Source organism: Podarcis pityusensis (assembly GCF_964106645.2).
Source record: "Podarcis pityusensis genome assembly, chromosome: 4".
NCBI lineage: Eukaryota > Metazoa > Chordata > Lepidosauria > Squamata > Lacertidae > Podarcis > Podarcis pityusensis.
The window spans coordinates 4,297,222-4,319,225 of record NC_138027.1 but is presented as its reverse complement, the minus strand read 5'-3'; the positions used below and the strand labels follow the sequence as shown (position 1 = coordinate 4,319,225).

At 48.5% G+C, this 22,004-nt stretch overlaps 1 protein-coding gene and 1 long non-coding RNA gene across 7 annotated transcripts; one reads left to right on the top strand and one right to left on the bottom strand.

Annotated features, from left to right (window-relative positions):
• The first annotated feature begins 1,644 nt into the window (after window positions 1-1,644).
• ART1 (ADP-ribosyltransferase 1) lies at window positions 1,645-10,104 on the top strand. Of its 6 annotated transcripts, none has more exons than XM_081002351.1 (5): window positions 1,645-1,732; window positions 3,601-3,678; window positions 4,357-5,092; window positions 6,101-6,139; window positions 6,241-10,104. In XM_081002351.1, the coding sequence occupies exons 1-5, from the start codon at window positions 1,730-1,732 to the stop codon at window positions 6,339-6,341; spliced, it is 957 nt and encodes a 318-aa protein (XP_080858477.1). In that variant the 5' UTR covers window positions 1,645-1,729; the 3' UTR covers window positions 6,342-10,104. The 6 variants fall into 6 exon arrangements, with proteins under 6 accessions (XP_080858477.1, XP_080858479.1, XP_080858481.1 ...); XM_081002353.1 differs by having other exon boundaries at window positions 1,645-1,778; XM_081002354.1 differs by having other exon boundaries at window positions 1,660-1,708.
• Window positions 10,105-17,803: 7,699 nt separating this feature from the next.
• LOC308476024 lies at window positions 17,804-21,713 on the bottom strand. Its single transcript, XR_013985648.1, has 2 exons — window positions 21,676-21,713; window positions 17,804-17,898 (listed from the first exon to the last, which is right to left on the bottom strand). It is a non-coding gene; the product is annotated as an uncharacterized lncRNA (long non-coding RNA).
• Between the last annotated feature and the right edge of the window lie 291 nt (window positions 21,714-22,004).

The following is a 22,004-nucleotide window of genomic DNA, read 5'->3' as shown; positions in this document are numbered from 1 at the left end:
AGATTCTGAGGCTTACCTGGTGCCCTCTGTCTTGTGACAGTTCATCACATCACCTGCTTTTAATTTATTTATCTGAAAATTTGCAATCCGCTCTTTCATTAAAAAAAAAGAGGTGGCTAAGCAGACAAAATACAACAAAACGTACTGGTAATTTAAAACACTGGTAAATTCTGATTGGTTTAAAGAAAAATTCATACGGTGAAGGCCTGTACAGTTTTCAGAAGGCATTTGAAGAAAGACAAGGATGTTTCTTGCTGAAGGTCTATTGGCAGGGAGTTCCACAGGACACAGCCTGCCATGTTAAAGGTTTGGTCCCTGGTGGAGGCCAAGTGAACCTCACGGGCTGCATGGGGAACCACCAGAAGCCCCCCGTCAGAGGATCTCAGTGATCAAGGATCTGCTGAGCTCCCTAGTTTGCCTGTCAGCCTCTAGCTCTTGTGTAATTAGGGGGTTGGCAGCCCCGGACCTCCAGACACACTGCCCAGGTTTGTGCCCCAGAGGGGTCATCTTGGCCTCTGGTATGAGTGCTGCGCGTTGCCTTTGTTGGTGGGAGAGATCATCCTGTCTCACTGGTCAGTTACCCTTAAGTCGGGCAGCTCCCGGTCAACCCACAACAGTGACTGGAGGAGGAATGACCTCTGGGGGAAGTGCAGAGAGGAGAAACCCCCTGCCGCATCTGCAGCAGCACAATCAGACACCTCCATCTGCCCCAGCTGCAACAAAACATCTCTCTCCCCTATCGGTTTCTACAGCCACAGCAGACGCTGCAACTCTTCAGCAATTTGACTTCACCTGCAAGGCGCACTCCTCCATTGTCTCCCGAGACAGACGGATGCCAACCAACTGGTTGATCCAGGACTTTCTCTCAACATGTTGACCCAGAAGGAGCCCCTGCCCTGTAGCGGAAGTGGGTGGAGCTGTGGTTCTAAACCACTGAGCCTCTTGAGCTTGCTGATCGGAAGGTTGGTGGTTCGAATCCCCGTTGCTCTGTTCCAGCTCCTGCGAACCTAGCAGTTTGAAAGCACATCAAAGTGCAAGTAGATAAATAGGTACCACTCCAGCGGGAAATGGTGTTTCCGTGCGCTCTGGCTTCTGCCACAGTGTCCTGCTGCACCAGTAGCGGTTTAGTCCTGCTGGCCGCATGACCCGGAAAGCTGTCTGTGGACAAACGCCGACTCCCTCAGCCTGAAAGTGAGATGAGCGCTGCAACCCCATAGTCACCTTTCACTGGACTTAACCATCCAGTGGTCCTTTACCTTTACCTTTTACCCTGCCCTGTATTCGAGAGGGATGCCTGACTATATTATTTACCCTTGGTATTCAGCTCTGTTTTACTCAGGGTAGACCCCAAAAAATTAATGAAGTTCAGGTCCAATCATTTGCTCTGAGTAAAACGCTGTTGATTCTGCCAGGGATCCTTGAGCTAAGATTCCTGCATTGCCAGGGGCTGGACTAGATGACCCTCAGTGCCCCCCCGCCCATGTTACAGTTCTGTGAATACCACCCAATGCACTCAACGCAAGCAAAATTGTTGGAGGGCTCTTGAATATTAATAGCTCAAGGGTGAGCAGCGCTGGCAGGGATTTCCAGTGGGTTCTATAAAAAGCCCCTTTGCCACCTGTCACGTCCAGAGAACGGCGGCCCACAGCTGAGAGGAACCACCCAGGCGCAAGAAGCGGCTGCAGAGAGGGAACAGGGCCACAGATAAGTCTGACCATTTTATTTTCTGATGGTGAGAGAGAGAGAAGTCAAGGGATTGCTGCTTCTTTGAACCCAGTGTAAGATCAATTTCTTGCTCTCTGAAGCCGAGCTTCCGGCCTTGCAGCGGGTTGGGCTAGATGCCCTTGGGGTTCCTTCCAACTCTATAATTCTATGATTCATCCCTGCCCTGAACTCCGTAAAACTGGGTGGATGACGCTGCAGGTTATTTCAGATGAGCTGTTTACTGAGCCTTCATCCTGATACGTCTGCCCAATGCTCACATGGAAGTTAGATTATATCCAGATTTATTGATTTCTTACAGAGCATTTGTTCTGATTTCTTGGCAAGGCAGTTATAACGACCATGAGCATTCACTCTGCATTCATCTTGGCTTGCTTGCAGAATGTCTACCTGCCTTCTGGCGTGCCATTTGTTCATCTCAGTACATTTCCCCCATTGCTTTCCAAAGTGCAAAAAAAAGAGAGAAGTGGATTTGTTGTTTTTCTGGTATGCACTTGAATCCCTCCTGCAGAATACTGAGCCCCGAGGCACCTCAGTCGGGAGCTGCAATTCTCTGCTTCTGAATTGTTTCTCTGCACACTTCTATTTGCATATGCTGTGGGTTAAACCACAGAGCCTAGGACTTGCTGATCAGAAGGCTGGCGGTTCGAATCCCTGCGACGGGGTGAGCTCCCGTTGCTCGGTCCCTGCTCCTGCCAACCAAGCAGTTCAAAAGCACGTCAAAGTGCAAGTAGATAAAGAGGTACCGCTCCGGCGGGAAGGTAAATGGCGTTTCTGTGTGCTGCTCTGGTTCGCCAGAAGCGGCTTAGTCATGCTGGCTACATGGCCCGGAAGCTGTACGCCGGCTCCCTCGGCCAATAAAGCGAGATGAGCGCCGCAACCCCAGAGTCGGTCACGACTGGACCTAATAGTCAGGGGTCCCTTTACCTTTATTACAGAATAGAAATTCTAACCAATGACCCTGCTCTTTGGCAGCATCATGGGGGCAAAATCTCTGAAGCCTTTCCTACCTAACTGCTTATACTGGGAGCAGATTGAGCAGCCTAGAATCACAGAGTTGCAGAGTTGGAAGGGATATCAAGGGTCATCTAGTCCAGCCCCCTGCAAGGCAGGAATCGCAGCTCAAGGATCCCTGACAGGTGGCAATCCTTAAAAAACACTTTTTTGGAGTCTGCTCCCAAAATGAACAGCACTTGGGATTCAGCCACACTTCTGTACTTTCTTAGGCACGGATCTGAGAGGTTTCACTTTTGATCTGCCACTTTCACTGGGAAAATCTGCTGTTTACCACGGAATCGGAACAAATGTCAAACTGCAGAAAGCCCAGCTGACCTTTGTTATGATTCAGAAGGAAACAGTAGGTTTTCCTGGGGAAAGCAGCAAGGCAAAAGGAGAACCTCTCAGACCCAGGCCCAGGAAGTATACTTTGAGCAGAAATGTGGATGAGATCTCAGAAAGTTATTCCTAGGGCTCAGTCGGAATCTCCTTTCTTTGCCATTTGAATCCAGTAGCTCAGTTCCTACCCTCTGGAGCAGCAGAAACCAAGTTTGCTCCATGAAACAATCTGCCTGTTGCTTTTCCTCTCCTCCCTTGGCAATTGTGCTATATAAAGGACTGAAAATATTGGCTGCAATACCTCGACAGCCAAAGTTAACGAAACATACTTTTAGGCTTGTAATTTGGGGTGTGCCCTCCCCAACTTTGTGGTTTGGGAAGAAGGCAAAGTTTGATTTTGTTTTGATGCAAATCAAAAGCTTGAACCTTACCTTGAATTCACCAGATCTGTGAACCCCCAGGTCTGTTTTCAAGTGTCAAGACACGGCTTTGAGATATCCAGGCTGGAGAGAAAAACTTGCTTCTTTTGTTTTGTTTTCAAAGGAGAGGGCAGTGAAGATGGCCCCTTTCTGTGTGATCCTGCTGCTTCACCTGGTGGGAATATTCCCAGGAGACCTTCAGGTATGAAGAGGGTGCAAGCAGTGGGAATTAAAAATCAAGATACACACACACTTCCGTCCATCAGCCTCCTCAAGCCATCTCCTCACGTATTCCTTACTGTGGTTATTAGTATTGCACCTATGGAAGCAGTAGGATGAATAAAAACAGACCTTTCTTGGAAATAAAAAAATGGTCCAGACCAAAAATATGGCTTCGAAGCTTTACTCACAGAATTTTCTTCAAAGCAGACTTAAAACAATAGTGATACATCCAAATAGTTGCATAAAATCATGTGCTTTTCAAGCCTGGGTTCAGCTCCTTAGAAATGCAAAATTACTCCAAACAGAACTGGAATCAAAACTCTTTCACTCCACACAGACTCCATCCCAGCCTGAAGCTGTTCCCTCCTAGAGAGAATCATCACTAGTATAGCCTCTTTTTTTTTGGTGGTTTGAGAACAAAGACCACTCCCTCAAAATGGAGATTTGCAACTGAATATCTTACTCGTGTGATCTAAAGTTAAACATCACATGAGAGAGTAGCAGGGAGACATTCTCAGCTGATTATCAACCTGTTAGGTACCAGAGATATCTTACTTAGCTTCAATGGAATTTTCCATGTTCCCTTTAGCAATACACATACAGAGCTATTTTCCATTTTTATGTGCCATTAAACAATTAATATTCTTTTCTGCTCCAGGTCCTCTGTTTCCCCATCCAAAGGAGAGACCTCTTCCCCATCAAAGTGTCCCCTCTCGACATGGCTTTGACCTCTTTCGATGACCAGTACAAGGGATGTGCGGAGCAGATGGAGGCTGAGCTGACCGAGCTGAACCGCACGGAGTTCGCCCAAAACAGAGTCTACGCCGAGGCCTGGGAAGAGGCCTCCTCCCAGTGGGAGGGGCGGAAAACCCCTTTGCCCGCAGGGCTCAAGCCCGAGTACGTCATCGCCATCATGGCTTACACCATCCAAGGGCGCCTCCACAGGGATTTCAACGCAGCCGTGAGGGAAGCTGGGCGCACGAGAGACTCTTACCTCAACAACTTCAACTTCAAGACACTTCACTTCCTCCTGACCAGGGCCCTCCACGCCTTGGGGACCACCTCTCACCCCAGGTGCCAAAAGGTGTACCGCGGGGTGCGAAACATCCGCTTCATATCCGAGCGCCTCAAGGCAGTCCGCTTTGGACACTTCACGTCCTCGTCGCTGAAGAACGAGAGCGCCCTTCAGTTCGGCACGGACACCTTCTTCACCATCGAGACCTGCTATGGGGTCAACATCAAGAACTTCTCCTTCTTCCCCGGCGAGGAAGAGGTCCTCATCCCCCCCTTTGAGAAGTTCAAGGTGGCCAACTTCACCAAAGCCAAGGAGACGACTTACATCCAGCTCCTCTCCCTCGAAGACTCCAGTGTCCACAACTGTGTCTTTGTGAAAGGTAACAGTCCTGTTGCTGGGGAGCAACAGAGTTAAAAAAATAATAACCCCCTATATAGCACCCATAGATGTGCAAGGTCGCCACATTCTCCTTTCTATGTAAACCAAACAGTGCAGGTGGCTCAAGACAGCCAGCCAAGCTGCCTCTGGAACAAAAGAAAAATGGAAACCTCCAGGTCATTCAGCAAGCCAATCAAAAGGGAGTGGGGATTTTGGATAGCAAATATCACAACCCTTGAGTGCCTGGATGTGTACAAACCTATTCAGATGACCCAGTCAAAATTTGGGGGAAGACCACAGCTGAACTCTACAATGTGCCAACCCTGATGAAATTGCAGGGGGAGCTATCCAATGCGTTGGTTATCCCTCCCTTAGAGAGGCACTAAACATGTTATTATCTGCAATGTAGGGATCCCCCCTGGCTCTGCGGGGTGGAGAAGAGGGAAATATTCTGTGTCCCAGTCTAAATTTCTTGAGCTGCTCAGTAATGGCACCCATGATGTTTTGTAATGTTAGTGTTTCCAGAAAGCAGGTAACTGTCCTTGCTTGGAGAACACTAGACCAGTGATTCCCAAATATTACCTAGCTGGGCTCTTAGAGGGAAGGAGGTGGCTGGGGGATGTGCTGGAGGTGAAAATGAACTATCAGACTTTGACAAGCTGGTACCCCTGGATCAAGCTCGTGCATTTTGTTGACTTAATCAAACTAAACCATGCTAAATGGATTTTGCAAAACTGTGCAATTAATTGCTGCTGTTTTGCATTTTATTGTGTTGCTATCCTCCTTGGTGGGTTGTGCGAACCTCTGTTCTGAATAATAAAGGTGGACTCTCCTTCCTTGGAGGTTGTTAAGCAGAGGTCGGATGCCCCTCTGTCGGGGGATCTTTAGTCGAGATTCCTGCATTGCAGGGGGGCTGGACTAGATGACCCTGAGGAGTCCCTTTCAACTCTACAATGCTATGATTCTATGAATGACTTGCTTATAACTATCTTTGCTTTGCTCTTTGCAGAGAAAAAGTGCAAGCCCCCAAGGTGCCGGACCAGTTCAGGTGAGGGAGTAGCTGATAATTCTCTTCCCCCACCCCCACCCCAGACACTCATGCTATTAAAAGTATGCTAAAGTCCCCTCCTTTTTTTCTTATATTGACAGGTGCAAGTCAGAGCCATCTCTCTGCCAGTGTCCAAATGTCCTTCTTTCTCTGGGGTTCCCTCTTTCTTGCTGGCACCCTGGGACCCCCAGACCTCCTCTGATCTCCAGGATCAAACCTCTGCCTCTCCGCCGCCCTTCGCATAGTCCGCTCCTGGGGAAGCAAAACAGGAGCAAATCGAATGCGGCTGAGAGCGAACGTTAGTCTTTGCTTGAGTTAAGAGGCAAGAGGTTCGGAGGCTGCAAATAAGCCACTTTCTAAACCCAGAGTGTGTTGCTGGCAAGAGCTCCATGGCATCTCGCCCCATTATCCCTTTGCTGTTGCAGTAGCAATTTATGTACCGTAAATGGCGATAACAGACCTTCCAATCGCCCCTATTTTCCAGGAACAGTCTTGGATTTACAGCAGACGTCCCAGTTTATGATTTGATCCCGGAATGTCCCACTTTCCCTTTGTTGTTGTTGTTTAGTCGTTTAGTCGTGTCTGACTCTTCGTGACCCCCTGGACCAGAGCACGCCAGGCCCTCCTGTCTTCCACTGCCTCCCGCAGTTTGGTCAAACTCATGCTGGTAGCTTCAAGAACACTGTCCCACCATCTCATCCTCTGTCGTCCCCTTCTCCTTGCGCCCTCCATCTTTCCCAACATCAGGGTCTTTTCCAGGGAGTCTTCTCTTCTCACGAGGTGGCCAAAGTCTTGGAGTCTCAGCTTCAGGATCTATCCTTCCAGTGAGCACTCAGGGCTGATTTCCTTCAGAATGGATCGGTTTGATCTTCTTGCAGTCCCTGGGACTCTCAAGAGTCTCCTCCAGCACCATAATTCCAAATCATCCATTCTTCGGCGATCAGTCTTCTTTATGGTCCAGCTCTCACTTCCATACATCACTACTGGGAAAACCATAGCTTTAACTATATGGACTTTTTTCGGCAAAGTGATGTCTCTGCTTTTTAGGATGCTGTCTAGCACTTTCCCTTAGGATGTCCCTATTCTCATCGGAGAAATGTTGGAGGGTATGGAGTCATGCGACCCCCGAGCCAAGGAGATAAGTAACTAGACAACCTTTGGAAGACATCTGAAGGCAGCCCTGTCTAGGGAAGATTTTTAATGCTTGATGTTTTATTGTGTTTTTTATATATGTTAGGAGCCGGGGTATAAATGTTATTATTATTATTATTATGGAACAGGGCATCCCTATTTTCATTAGAGAAATGTTGGAGGGTCTGCATTAGACTGCTAACCAGGGGAACTTGTGCTCTGTGCTTCGTTCATTGGACTCCAGCTTCCATTGGGCCATGCTTGCTGGGGCTGATGGGAGTTGGAGTCCAACAAGATCTGGAGCTCACCAGGTTAGCCAAGAAGGGTTGGACTAGAGGACCTCTGGGGGTCCCTTCCAACTCTACGATTCTCTGATTCGAAGAGCCTGGCTGCTAGAGCAGAGCAAAGGAGGCCCCCCTGGGCCACCTCCATCGGTCCCAGATGAATCTCCTGGGAAGGCCCCTGGCAGGACCAGAGGGCCATTCCCCACTTAACTCCTGTGTTTCGTGACTCTGCATTTGGACAAAACCAGCCTCCGGAGAATTGGCTAGTGGGGTGCCAAGCAAGACAGCCCCACGCCGGGTGTCTGATCTCAGCAACCCCAGCTGTAACCAGCAAGGCATCTATCTCAGGGTTCAGAAGGAGTCCTCCTTTCCCAGGGATGGCCATAGCTGGCCCAGCCCTTCAGCCTCGGGTCAGAAGGTTATGGACTCTCCTTCTCTGGAGGCTTTTAAGCAGAAGTTGGATGGCCACCTGCCAGGGAGCCCCCCCCCCCTTAAAGCTTTTTATTGATTTTCCAACACGACAAAAATTATACATTCCAAATAAAACACAAAGGAAACAACAAATTTCCAAATAAACCAATATATACCACTATATATACAAATCCTTAAAGAGACTTATGTTGTTTAAGTCTTTTTCCTGATTCACAAATTCTTAATTCCTCCACATGACTTCCAGCCTCTGCCCTGAGGGTTCATCCTCCCCCCCCTTTTTTTGTTATCACTGCTTCTGTATGCCTTAGCTCCATTTCTTTCTTTAGTTTTGTCTCATGTATTCTTAGTCTAACTTGCAGCTTGCAGAGCTTGGTCAAAACATGTCCAGGTTTTCACTTGTGGACAATGTTTAATTAAATATCCTGTATAAATTCCCCAGGAACTGTACTGCCAGGGAGCCTTTAGCCGTGATTCCTGCCTTGTGGGGGGGATGGACTAGATGACCCTCAGGTCCCCCTTCCCAACTCTACAATTCCAGGGAAAGGCACTTTTAATCACAGCTGCCTCCCTAAAACAACCCCTACCTCACCATGACCCCCAAGGCATGGTCCCCTCTAGAACAGGGGGACCCTCCAGTGGTGAACCTACATTTCTGGGGTCCTGAATCTTGAACTCTCATGCGGACCCCTTTGCCACCAGCAATGATGTCTAGGTAACCACTGTTATCTTCTTCCGAGGGCTTGTTCCATCTCAGGCCACTAGATATTTACAGCATCTGTGCCACAGACTCTCAAACTTTGGGATTGTTGAAATATACACAACAGAAAATCAATCCATTTGAGTCCTGCGACTTACCGTATTTTTCGCTCCATAAGACGCACTTTTTTCTTCCTAAAAAGTAAGGGGAAATGTCTGTGCGTCTTACGGAGCGAGTGTGTGGTCCCTGGAGCCGAATTGCCCAGAGGCAAAAAGCAGATGATGCTTTTTTTTTTTTTTTGAAAGAGGGAAGTGGGTGTTGAAACAAAGCGATTGGGGAGAGAGATAAGGGATGCTAGCAATAAAGGAGGCTGCCTGGGAGGGGGGAGGTAAACACAGCAAACTTGCAAAGGGGGGGGGGGGGACAGGAAGACTAAAGCTATAAGGAGAGGAATTAGAAGAAAAGGAGGAGCAAGAAAACTGCTCCAGCTAAGGAAAAGACACTAAGGCAAACAAGGGGGAAGGGAGTGTTGAAACAGCTGATCGGTGGGATCGGAAGAGAGATAAGGGAAACTAGCGGAGGCTGCCTGGGAGGGGGAAGGTAAAAGCCCCTGGATCCTCAGGATTTTTACATTGGGTCACCCCAAATCACCATCAGATCACATAGCATGTCCATGGCTACAGCCTGCAGCAAAAAAATCACGCACCCACTGTTGCGTGGGGCCACAATGGCGCAAAAACGTGGTTACAAAGCACGGATCCACATAGATCCTCAGGATTTTTGCATTGGGTCACCCCAAATTCACCATCAGATCACATGTCTGTGGCCACAGCATGAAGCACAAAAATAATACATCCACTGTTTCGTTCAGAATCCCCCCCCCCCTTGTTTTCCTCCTCTGAAAACTAGGTGCGTCTTATGGTCAGGTGCGTCTTATGGAGCGAAAAATACGGGGGGGGGGTCTACAAGACCCAACAATTGTAAGCAATGTGCCCTAAAGTCACTGCTGGGGTCCCTCCAGGGTTAGGAGCCCTGAAGCTGAACTTTCATTGGTTTCAGACGAGATCTGCTCCTGGGAGCTTCCACGCCAGCTGAGCTTCTCACCACGAACATCTCCTTCTTGAATGGATTAAGTTTTCTCCATCCTCATCCAGCTTGCATGTTTGGAAACTGGAGGTCAGGGAATTTGTCTACTGGGCCCCAGTGTTTCCTCTGCCTCTGACACTCCAGTGTTCCCCCCCCCCCCCAATTCCTGCTTCTTGAATCCTTTTTCAATTGGAAGACACCAGGAATTGAACCTTCTGCCTACAAAGCAGGTGCTCTGCTTGCAATATCTGGTCCTTTCTGTTTTCAGAGTGTGTTTCCCACCCCCTTCACAGATGAGTGTTGTATACATTTTATGAAATAAAAATAAAAATTGAGCTGAGTGTTATTGGCATCATTACGGTGGGGCTGGTTTCAGTGTACATGATACTTGTGGGCCCCTTCTAAAGGAATCGATGGTCGGTCTGGTGCAGAAGTTATTTAGCTTGCTCCTCTTCAGCTCTATAACATAAGAGGAATATTCCTAGGAAGCTGCCTTGGACAGAGCCAGTCCTGTGACCCAGCGACCTCAGCAGCACCTGCACTGACTGGCAGCAGCTCTCCAGGGTTTTGGACGGGGGGGCAGACATTCCCAGCCCCCCCCCTCGGAGATGCCGCCCAGGACGGAAGACCTGCATGCAAAGCACATGGTCCAATCCTGCGCTATGGAGACCCCTGGCCTGCCTGGGAGGATGTGGGGTTGGCCTCCCTTTGGAAATGGGGCTGCAGGAAGAAGGATGTGAGAGGAAGATGGAGCCCAGCTGCAGGCGCAACAGCAGGGGCCTCCGAGTTCTGAAGAAGGAGCATCACCTCTCGGGAGGGGCCAGGTGGGGGGGTCGCCATGATGACAAGGACCAGCCCTCCTTTGTGACCTCTGTTGCTTCTCCCTAAAAAGCCACCGACTTGCAGGAGGCCATTGTGGGTTAGGCGTGAGGCGAGTGGAGGAGAGAGGAGTTGGTGGCGGTTGGCGGAGATTGGGGAAGGAGTTCGGTTTATTGTTCTTTTTCCAGTTTCTTATTTTGCTTCCCATTTCATTTAATACTTTTATTTGATTTATTATTTTAGTTTTTTGTTTTAACACTTTTATCTTATTGTTCTTTATTTTAATATTTTTTATTTTATTTTGTGCACATTTTGTATATATTTTGTATATATTTATTTTGTACATAGAGGGGTAGTTAAGGTTAGGCTTAGGCTTAGGCTTAGGGCTGCGGTTGGGGTCAGAAGTTAGGCTTGGATGGGCATTTTAGACAGCTAGTTTAGAGAGGAAGGTGGGATTTCTTCCTGGACAAAATGGACAGGCTGTAAGTGTTGGGATACTGCCAGGGAGACGAAGGCATCAAGCAGGCCTCCACGTCGCCTCCGGATGATCTCCCAGTCTCTCGTTGAACAGCATCAGTCAATTAGCAACACAAGCTTCAGAGACATTCCAAGACTCGTGCACACCCTTTTCAGCAGTCTCCACAACGGAAGATTCAGATAGGAGAGCATATTTACAGCTTTATTCAACGTAGATCAGAAGAAAGGGAAAACATGACTGCTTGCATCCGTGTCCAGGAAAACAGCCAGAACAAAAACTATATACAAAACGGAAGTTCCCAGAGAGAACAGTGCTGGGAGTAAACAGGCATGTGACACACAACAATCATGCCTGACCATTTAAGGTGGAACGGAACTATATCCTAACAGTAAGTAGGATTCTTTCCCTTGGTCTTGGTCTCTGGGGGGGGGGGGGTGAGTCCTGGGGTCTCTTGCACAGTCTTGGCTCTCTGGAAATTGACCCGGCCAGTCTTCTCTAGAGAGCTCAGCTCCTCCAAACTCATTCTCTGCCTTCCCCTTTTCTCTCCCCTCTCATCATCCGCTTTTATTAGGACATTCCTAGCCCACTTTCCTCCCAGGAGCTCAAAGTGGCCTTCATGGTTCTCCCTGCCACCAATTTTTATCTTCCCAGCAGCCCTGCAAAGTAGGCCTGGCTGGCCCAAGGTCCACCAGGGAGCTTCATGGCTCAGTGGGGATTCGAACTCTCCTCTTCCCGGTCCTCCTAGTCCAGCCCTCCAACCACTACACCTCTCCCTGGCTCCATCTTGCATCTTTCCAGCTGCCCAACGCCATCGGCCTTCTCCCCCTTCATGGGGGTCTCTCTGGTTCCAAGGAAGACTCCACCACCTTCCTCTCTCGGCCCCCCGCACAGACACAAACACCCCCCACCCATTGGGGCTCCTGGGTCACTCTCCCCCCCCCCACTCCTCTCTTCTAGGTTCAGGTGGTTCAGGGCCCTGTTCAGCTGCCAGCAGAGGAACAGGGTGGCCCCGCTGCAAGTCCAGGAGGAGCCCGTGGTGATAGGTGAGCAAGTTTGGAGACCGGAGGGCTAGGGGGCATCTCAGGGTGCAGTTCTCTGGCTGCCCCCCCCCCCGAAAGAGCTGGCTTTCCTCCTCTGCTCTCTTGCAGGACATCTTGGGGCACTTGGAGCGCTTCAGGGATCAATCCCTGAGCCTGGCCCTGGCCCTCCTCCAGCTGAGGTGAGGGGGTTCTTTGGGATGGACGGGGTTGTGGGGGTGGGGGGTGGACAGAATTCCAGGGGGAGCTCTGGGTGGGGAAGAGCAGGCAGGAGGGAGAAGGGGGCAAGGGAGACTCAGAGGAGGCAGCATCTAACCCTCTCCCCTTCATCTCTGCAGCATCATGAGGCCAAAGTTCAGCGGCGATATGCCCAGTGCTATCCTGCACAGGATGTTTGAGGCAGTGCTGAAAGGGGCTGAGAAGGTGGAGGACAGAGAAGTATGTCTTGACTTCCCTTTGCTCAGCTCTTTCTTCTTCTCACACCCTTCAAGATTTAACCCAGCACTCAACCTCTCTTCTCCCTTTTCCCGCAGGAACTGAAGCGGCACTTCCAGAGCCTGCTGGGGGGGGGGTCCTCCACTTCAGAGATGGGCATCTCAATTCTCCACACAACTTTCCAGGCCAACTAGAGGGAAAGAATGAGAGGACAGGGAGGTCTGTCCTTAGTTCTCTTTACTTTTCCTGCTCCAGGTGATCACAGTCTTTGAGGCAGCAGCACTGAGGGGTCTTTGGACCATCCAGCTGCCCAAGAATCACACTGCAGAGTCCATTCTGGTTGTGTGAGGGACCCCAGGAGGGAGTTGTCAGGGATGGGCAAGCCAAGCCTGGAGTTTGAGGTCAGAGGTGCCCTCCTGATGCCCCTGGAAGGACCTGACTTTCCTCCTCTGCTCTCTTCCAGGACATCCTGGGGCGCCTGGGACATTTTGACAAGCGCCCCATAATCCAAACTTCTCCTCCGACCTCTGCAGTGCAATAGTCCACAGGACGTTTCAGACACTCCTGGACATGAAAAGCAGGTGGACAGGAAGGTTTGTAACCGTTGGTCTTGACTTCTCTTGACATGGCTCTTCTTCCTCTTCACATACTTCCACAACTGCACTCAGGACTCAAAATCTCTTCTCTCTTTCCCTCCTTCCCCTTCGTGGACCTGCTGGCTTGAACATGGGTGTCTCCCACAAGAATTGAAGTGGCACTTCCATCATCTGCTCTGACAGAGACCCCCAACGCTCCACACCTCCTCCTCCTGCTTAATGTAAGTGTCTGGATGGCATCAGAGATGGTAAAGGAAAGCCAGGGACTCTGTGGTGGGGGCAGTGGAGGGCCGCTTTGGCCCAGGCTGCCCCCTGACTCCGAGATGCTCTTTCCTCCCGCAGGACCTCCGATGTTACGCCCTTTGGGAAAGTGGTGAGGAAAAGAAACTAGCGGCCAACAGCATCCCTTCGCTGCTGGCCTTTGCCCAAAGGTTCCCCCATCTCAGAGCAAGTAGCTCTCTCTCATGGATTCAGTCCTTTCATCACTTCCATCTCCCCAAGAGACTCCCAAGGCTACTCATCCTCTGCAGTTGATAGCAGACCTAACTGAAAAGAACGGCTTCCTCTTCTGGTGACACCAGAGAATTCTAGAAGACATTCACCCTTTCCATAGCAGTATGGATGCATGACAGTTCTTTAGTTGGAATCTCCTTTCTCGCAAGTCATTTGGGTCCTTGTCTCCAGAGCAGGAGCAGGTGCAAGCTTCTTGCAACTTCCATGTGGGAGCCCTTCAGGTATTTGAAGACGGCTCTCAAGTCATGTCTCCGTCTCCCCTTCTCCAGGCTAAACATCCCCAACTGTGAAATCCACTTAAAAAATAATAATAATCTGGCCTTTTTGCAGTTTGGAAAATGAAGGGTAAATGCATTGAAAAGTGTGGTGGGAAGACTTTTAAGAAATTGGGATGAGTGTTCATGGTCCTATACCTGCCCCACAAAGAAATCTGAATTGGATAGAATCTGATCTCTGTGTGCAGGACCTTAGATTTGTCCCTCTTGAAATTCTTTCCTGCTCTGTGCCAGACTCCAAAGCTGGACTTGGGGCTTTATGGGAAACCTAATGCAGAAGCAAGATCTGTAAGGGGGGGTGCTAAGAGCCCCTCCATCCTATGCTCAGGTTGTATATATGTGCAAATAAAACCAGGTATCCTGAAGACTCCACAGTCTCTGCTAACCTTCGTTCCCAGAAAACTAAACCCCGGGTAAGGAGAAGCACCCCTGGAGTTTCTTGTTGCACAGAGATTGGGGTGCTGGGTAAGAAAAGGACACACCCCAGAGGTCAGAGCAATGGCGGATCGTGGCATCTCAAATGGTGGTGCTGCCCTGTACGATGCCAAATTCTGGCACCACCTCCCCCTTGCCTCACGCTTTCCTCCCCCCCCCCCAGCTTTATTAATATCCTTACAATACATATATATATATATATATATATATATATATATATATATATATAGTACATCTTGTAAAATAGATTAAAGTTTCAATCACATATATACAGACACACAAAAAGGAACATATACCTGTCTTTTCTTACATATTTATGAACCTTACGCTTCAACTGTATTATTTTTTTATGTGATATCCTATGTCCAGCTATGTGCACTGCTACACTTGCAAATAGCCTTAAGAGGAGGAGGAGGAGGAGGAGGAGGAGGAGGAGGAGGAGGAGAAGGAGAAGAAGAAGAAGAAGAAGAAGAAGAAGAAGAAGAAGAAGAAAATGAGTTTGGATTTGATATCCCGCTTTATAACTACCCGAAGGAGTCTCAAAGCGGCTAACATTCTCCTTTCCCTTCCTCCCCCACAACAAACACTCTGTGAGGTGAGTGGGGCTGAGAGACTTCAGAGAAGTGTGACTGGCCCAAGGTCACCCAGCAGCTGCATCTGGAGGAGCGGGGAAGCGAACCCGGTTCCCCAGATTACGAGTCTACCGCTTTTAACCACTACACCACACTGGCTCTCAAGAGGCCTGACATGCAAGTCTCTTAAGATTTACACGAAGGCATCCATTTACAACCAACCAGGTTATTATTTGTGGGGCAACAATTTTTTAGAAAAAATTATAGCCCTAAAGGGGGAAATGGTTAAAATAATTTTTTAGGATATATTATATAAATGTTCCTCAATGTACCAAGCAAATACATATATAAATATATAAACCACATGTCCAAAACCCACAGGAAAAGCCCTAAAGCCATTTTGACTCTTTCACTCACCTCAAATATTTCTCGACAAGGTCGAAGGAAATGCAGAAACCTCCCAGTTGTCTCTGTCCTCACAAATCCTGCCTTAAGGGCACATTTAAGGTGTGAATAGAGTGGGCCTGTGACCTGGCTCAGGAATGAAGTATTATCATTACAAAAGAATGGCCAGGCTCCCCAGGTAATCCAGTCAAGTGACCATTTACAGGTAACCTGGCAGACAAGGTAAAAACAACGCACTCAGATTTCTGTTGTAGACCGCTTTTTCTGTGACGTAGGTATGATGCATCTGGGGGGTAGTCTTGGGCTACACCCCTTCTGTGATGTATGTATGATGTATCTGGGGGTGGTCTTGGACTCCAGGGTGGGCAATTAAAAATGTCTATATAAGGGCTTGCATGCAGGGCTCGGGGTCCTCCTCCTCTCTCTTGCATGTGGGGGAGTTAATAAAGAACAGGCTTAATAGCTGCTTTGCTTCTCAATATTCTCTGGTTGGTCTCTGTTATTTTCTCCTACCGATAGAGAACCTACAAAAGGACTCTGTATGGGCTCTTGGGTACCCCATAAGCAAAAAGGGCTTTTTTACTTCTATCACCTGCAATCATATGTGGTGTGTTAGCAATTCATTCCTCCCGTTGCTGGATATGTGGCTAGTATGTCACATGCCCCTGTTTACTTTCCTAGGCTTGGAAAGTGTAAGAACGGAAGTCAGTCTTATCTCTTCCGCTCTGCTGTGCTTTTGCACTGTTCTTTGTCTCCCTGTCTGTTGCTGAAGAAGAGAGAGGATGCCATTATGATCCATTTGGTGTCATCTGCAGATGTGATGAGCATCCCCTCATTTCCTTCATCCATGTCATTTATCAAGACCCTGCAGCACCCCTCTTGTCACTTTTCCCCAGGATGAGGAGGACCCATGAAGGAGTCCTCTTTGGGTTCAGTCAGTCAAATCCACCTAACAGTTACCTCATTCAGCCTCATTTTACCAGCTTCCTCACATAAATCTCACAGAGGACTCTGTCAAAAGCCTTACTGAAATCTAGATGCACTATTTCCACAGTAGTCCCCTGATCAACACAGTTTGTAACTCCATCTAAAAAAGAAAAGAAAAGGAGAGATTTCTCTGGCTTGTATTGTTTTTGAGAAAGCCATGCTTTTATCCTGTATGTTTATATTGTAAAATCTTCAGATGAAGGGCAAATAAATTTTAAAAAGCATAAATGAGGATATTGACAAGCTGGAACATGTGCAAAGGAAGGAGATTTATGTATTTTTTTAAATTGGGAAACCACCCGACCCAGTGGTGCCGACTTGAATACAATATTGGTGGGCGCCAGGTAAGGCCTGCCTTGCACAATCAATCACATGATGCATGCACACCATTTGAATGGCAATGCCTATAATGGCAGCAACTTTTTAAAAAAGTAATATTTTGAGCCGGTAGCTCAATTTCCCAGCAGCTCCCCTTGCCCCGGAGAACACTTCTAGCATTCCATCTCCTCTACCTGTGGCATTGTTCAGCAGTGGGGAAAGTGACCTCTTCACAACGGATGTCCATTTGGTATGGCCCTTTCCAGATTTATCCCTGCCCCTTGTGTTTGTCTTTCATTTGTTCTCCTGTGTGTGTTGCCAGTAGAAGCCACAATTCTGTGGGTACTCTAGGTGGCGCAGAAAACACCTAGAAGCTCCCTAGAGGTTGAAGTGCCGATCAAACTTCAGTTTTGCGCTCTATTAATTCCAATTAGCAGTACTGGGGGTGGTTCAGATTCTGGGGCAGTGCTTTTGGCCAGCAGAGGGTGTCAAAGGGCCAGCCTACTTTCCCTTTAAAGCAAACTTGGGTCTACAGCTGGTTTTGGACTACAACTCCCATCATCCCTAGCTAGCCAGGACCAATGGGGAGGGATGATGGGAACTGTAGTCCGGGAGCTGTTGGGGACCCAAGTTTGGGAAACCCTGCTTTAAAGCAACTTTTGCGTTTGTCCCGCAAAGATGGGACCTGTCCACGTTTGTATTTTATTGTATTTTGTTTTTCTAATGACCTTTGTGCATTTATTTTTTAATTTTTTAAGAGGGCAAATTGAAAGAGAAATTGTATGGCAAGTTGTGGAAGAATAAAAGGTTGCATTTTTTTTAAAAAACAAACAAACCTGGGGGGTGGCCTCCTCAATTTTTTTTCCCAATTTTTTTTTATTGCTTTTCCAAATTTCTAAGAAGAAATGACACAACACAACACAACACACAACAAAAGAAAACACATTAGAATACAAAAGAAAAACATAGAAACAATTATTCCTTTCAAAACCCAATTTACCTTACATTGTTAACTGACTTTATCGAGTCCCCCCTAACTGAATTTCATTGTATCACCTTGTAACAGTTCTCCAAAATCATATTTCTAATAAAATTATCTCCTATTTACTACCCTCGTCTCTTTTATTAGTATTCTAATCCTTCATATTTTACAACACGTTCATATTTTAGTCCTAAGCCTATTTGTTACTTCCAAGTGACTTCTCATTATCATATATAACAATATTTAGCTAAATATTCTTTAAATTTCTTCCAACCTTCTTGTGTCTCCTCCTCTTTCTGGTCCCAGATTCTTCCAGGTAAAAAAGCAATTGCCTTAAGCGCTTCCTGTTGGGTCCTCTCCACATCAGGGACTCTCAGGGACTTTGCAATTCCGACAATCTTCTCTTGTGACCTGTAACTTCTGCCTTGACTTCTTGAATTTCTTTTTTCAAATCTACAAATTCTTGTTTAAGCTCCTGTAGGCTCTGCTGGGTTCCTCTTCCATCTGTTTTATTTCAGTCAACATTTGCATCACCAACTCTTCAAAAGTTAGTGCTTTAGAGCCTCTTCTGTCTTTAGGCTTGCTTTTCTCAGGCTTACCTACACCATTAGCCATAACTATTCCACAGTTTCAAGGTCCGCTTACCCAGACTCAGTCCACAGGTTTTTAGTACACAGACAGCAACAGGCAGCTCAGCAGCTCCCCCCTTTCAAAGTCTTGTTCTTTTTAATAATAATAATAATAATAATAATAATAAATTTTATTTATATCCCGCCCTCCCCAGCCGAAGCCGGGCTCAGGGCAGCTAACAACAATCAAATAATCAAACAATCAAATAATCCAACATTCTAAAAACATTTCATTATAAAAATTAATTAAAATCAAATTAATGGCAACCGTTAGGCAAAATTCTGTGCAGGTTGCCAGAGGAGGGAGTCAGGCTGGGCCCTGACCAAAGGCCTGGTGGAACAACTCTGTCTTGCAGGCCCTGCGGAAAGATGTCAGGTCCCGCAGGGCCCTGGTCTCTTGTGACAGAGCGTTCCACCAGATTGGAGCCACAGCCGAGAAAGCCCTGGCTCTAGTTGAGGCCAGCCTAACCTCTCTGAGGCCTGGGACCTTCAGGATGTTTTTATTTGCAGACCGTAGGTTCCTCTGTGGGGCATACCAGGAGAGGCGGTCCCATAGGTACGAGGGTCCTAGGCTGTATAGGGCTTTAAAGGTTAAAACCAGCACCTTAAACCTGATCCTGTACTCCACCGGGAGCCAGTGCAGCTGGTATAGCACCGGGTGAATGTGATCTTGCAGCGAGGACCCCGTAAGGAGTCTCGCTGCAGCATTCTGCACCCGCTGGAGTTTCTGGGTCAGTCTCAAGGGCAGCCCCACGTAGAGTGAGTTACAATAATTCAGTCTGGAGGTGACCATCGCGTGGATCACAGTGGCTAGGTCAGGGCGAGAGAGATAAGGGGCCAACTGCTTAGCTTGGCGGAGATGAAAAAATGCCGCCTTTGTTATAGCTGTAATCTGTGCCTCCATAGAGAGGGAGGTATCGAAGATTACACCCAAACTCTTAACGGACGGTGCTGGCACTAATTGCACCCCCGCAAGAGATGGGAGTTGCCCCCTCAATCCCATATCGTCCCGTCCCAGCCAGATGACCTCTGTCTTTGAAGGATTTAACTTCAACCGGCTCCCACGTAACCATCCAGCCACAGCTTCCAAACATCTGGTCAGTGTGTCTGGGGCCGAGTCAGGATGGCCATCCATCAACAGATAGAGTTGGGTGTCATCGGCATACTGATGGCAACCCAGCCCAAAACTCTGGACAAGCTGGGCGAGGGGGCGCATAAAGATGTTAAAAAGCATCGGGGAGAGTATCGCACCCTGAGGCATTCCACACACCAAGGAGTGGCGCGATGACAATTCCCCCCCAAGCGCCACCCTCTGTTCCCGACCAGAGAGAAACGAGCGCAGCCATTGAAGGACTGTGCCCTGGATCCCCACGTCGGCAAGGCGGTGGTCCAGGAGTTCGTGATCGACCATGTCGAAGGCTGCTGACAGGTCTAGAAGAATCAGCAGCCCTGACCCGCCTCGATCCAGCTGCCTGCGGAGATCATCTGTTAGGGTGACCAGAGCCGTCTCGGTCCCATGACCAGCGCGGAAGCCGGACTGGAATGGATCCAGAGCCGATGTTTCATCCAGAAACCTACCAAGCTGTTCAGCAACCGCTCTCTCAATCACCTTACCCAGGAATGGAAGATTCGAAACCGGGCGGTAATTGGATAGATCTAAGGGATCTAATGATGTTTTCTTTAAGAGCGGGCGCACCACTGCCTCCTTCAGTTCCCCTGGGAATATCCCGGTGCCAAGGGACAAATTTATGATATCCCCCAGGGGGGCCCGCACCTCATCTGGACACACTCTAATCAGCCAAGACGGGCACGGGTCAAGAGGACAGGTGGTGGGCTTTCCAGCTCGGAGGAGTCTGTCCACATCGGCTGGGGATATCCGGTCAAAGTGGTCCAATACTGGACCAGAGGACAGTCGAGGGGCCTCCAGTTCCTTTATTGTATCCAAATTGGCAGGGAGGTCATGGCGGAGCAACAGGACCTTCTCCGCAAAAAAGCTCGCAAATGCCTCACAGCTGTGTCAGATTGTTATTTAAATTTGGCTGTCCTTCAAGGGACGTTAAAGACCTAATTATACTAAATAATTGCGCCGGGCGAGAGCTAGCGGATGCAATGGAGGCTGAGAAGTAAAACTTCTTAGCGGCCTTCACTGCCATCTCATAGGTTTTCATAAAAAACCCTATAAGATGTTCTTGAGGCTCCGTCACGGGCACCCCGCCATACTCGCTCTAACCGTCTGAGGTCCCCCTTCATTTTCCGGAGCTCCTCGGTAAACCAGGGAGCCCGGTTTTTGCGGGGTCGCAGAGGGCGCCTAGGTGCGATCTCATCGATGGCTGCTAGGAGCTGGATATTCCAGCCCTCAACAAGCTCAGTCAATGAGTTGCCAGGGGGAGCAAGGTCCCGCAAGGCTTGACGGAATCTATCAGGGTCCATCAGCCTCTGCGGGCGAGCCCAAATCGGCTCGCCACCTAAGCAGGGTGGGGGTGGAAAGTCAATCCTGGCTTTCAGAGCATAGTGATCAGACCATGGCACCTTCATTGAAGGAGACATGATCACATCTATACCGGCGCCAAAGATCAAATCCAGCATGTGGCCTGCTTGATGTGTGGGGCCCAAAAGAAACTGGGAGAGCCCTAGTGTCGCCATGGAAGACACCAGGTCCAGAGCCTGTGAGGAGGGAGTGGCATCAGCATGGATGTTGAAGTCCCCCAATACCAATAGGTTAGGTTAGGGAACTCCAAGGCCCAGCCGGCCACCGCCTCCAGCAGGCCTGACAGGGTGGCTGCTGGTGCGCTAGGTGGCCGGTACACCAGCCAGACAGCCAAGCTCACCTCAGAGCCCCACACTAGGCCAACACATTCAATGCCGGGGATCGATGGTGATGGTAGAGCCCTGAAAGAACAATCTTCCCAGATTAATAATGCCACTCCTCCCCCCCAGCCCCCAGTCCGTGACTGGTGGAGGACGGAGAAACCCGGGGGCGCCATCTCTCGTAAGGTAACAGTTTCCCCTTCGCGCACCCAGGTCTCCGTCACACAAGCCAGGTCGACCCCCTGCGAGGTAAAGAAATCTCACAGAGTGGCGGTTTTCTTGCCTATAGACCTGGCATTGCACAACACCAGTGACGGAGGTGAGTAATCCTTGCTCACCCTATCCTCGTCCCTTGGGATGGGGCACAGATTGGAAAGGGTACGAACATATCCGTATCTCGATCCCCTTCGCCTATCGCCAATCTTTTACTCTTCTTATTCCTGTTGAAAAGCATCCAAAATTGATTTGAACTATTCCAGGAGGGTAAAAGATACACTGTACAATGTTTCAGCGAGTTCAGACAGCTGCAGTTACTTTGTAATCCCCAAAGAGGAAAACAAAAGTTGAAAGTATCCTCTCCCTTTGTGACGTAATAATGGAGTCTAGCCTTTCCTCACTGGGAGGTCCGCTTCCAGAAAGCAAGAGTCTATTCTCTTTTTTATTTTTTTTTAAAATAGTTATTAAAGTTTTCACAATATTACATAATGAAAAAGAAAAAAGAAAAAATACAAAATAAAAAACAGTTAAAAACAATTCCAGCTTTTTGTCACTTATCTTTCATTTGCTTGTTTCCCGGACCTCTGTGAGGAGAACCTGAGCTTACAGGGTTAAACAGCTCAGAGTGTACGCTCTGCCTACTATTGGGAGGGAACTGCTGCGTCAGTTCCGAGAGACTCAAGTCTTTGTTCTGTCTCTCTCTACTTTCGCTTTTGAGGAGAGAGGACGT

Bases quoted from the DNA above. Each gene is read 5' to 3' on its own strand.
- ART1 (XM_081002351.1), top strand. The intron at 3,679-4,356 runs GTATGAAGAGGG...TTTCTGCTCCAG, and splicing joins TATTCCCAGGAGACCTTCAG to GTCCTCTGTTTCCCCATCCA. The intron at 6,140-6,240 runs GTGAGGGAGTAG...TTATATTGACAG, and splicing joins AAGGTGCCGGACCAGTTCAG to GTGCAAGTCAGAGCCATCTC.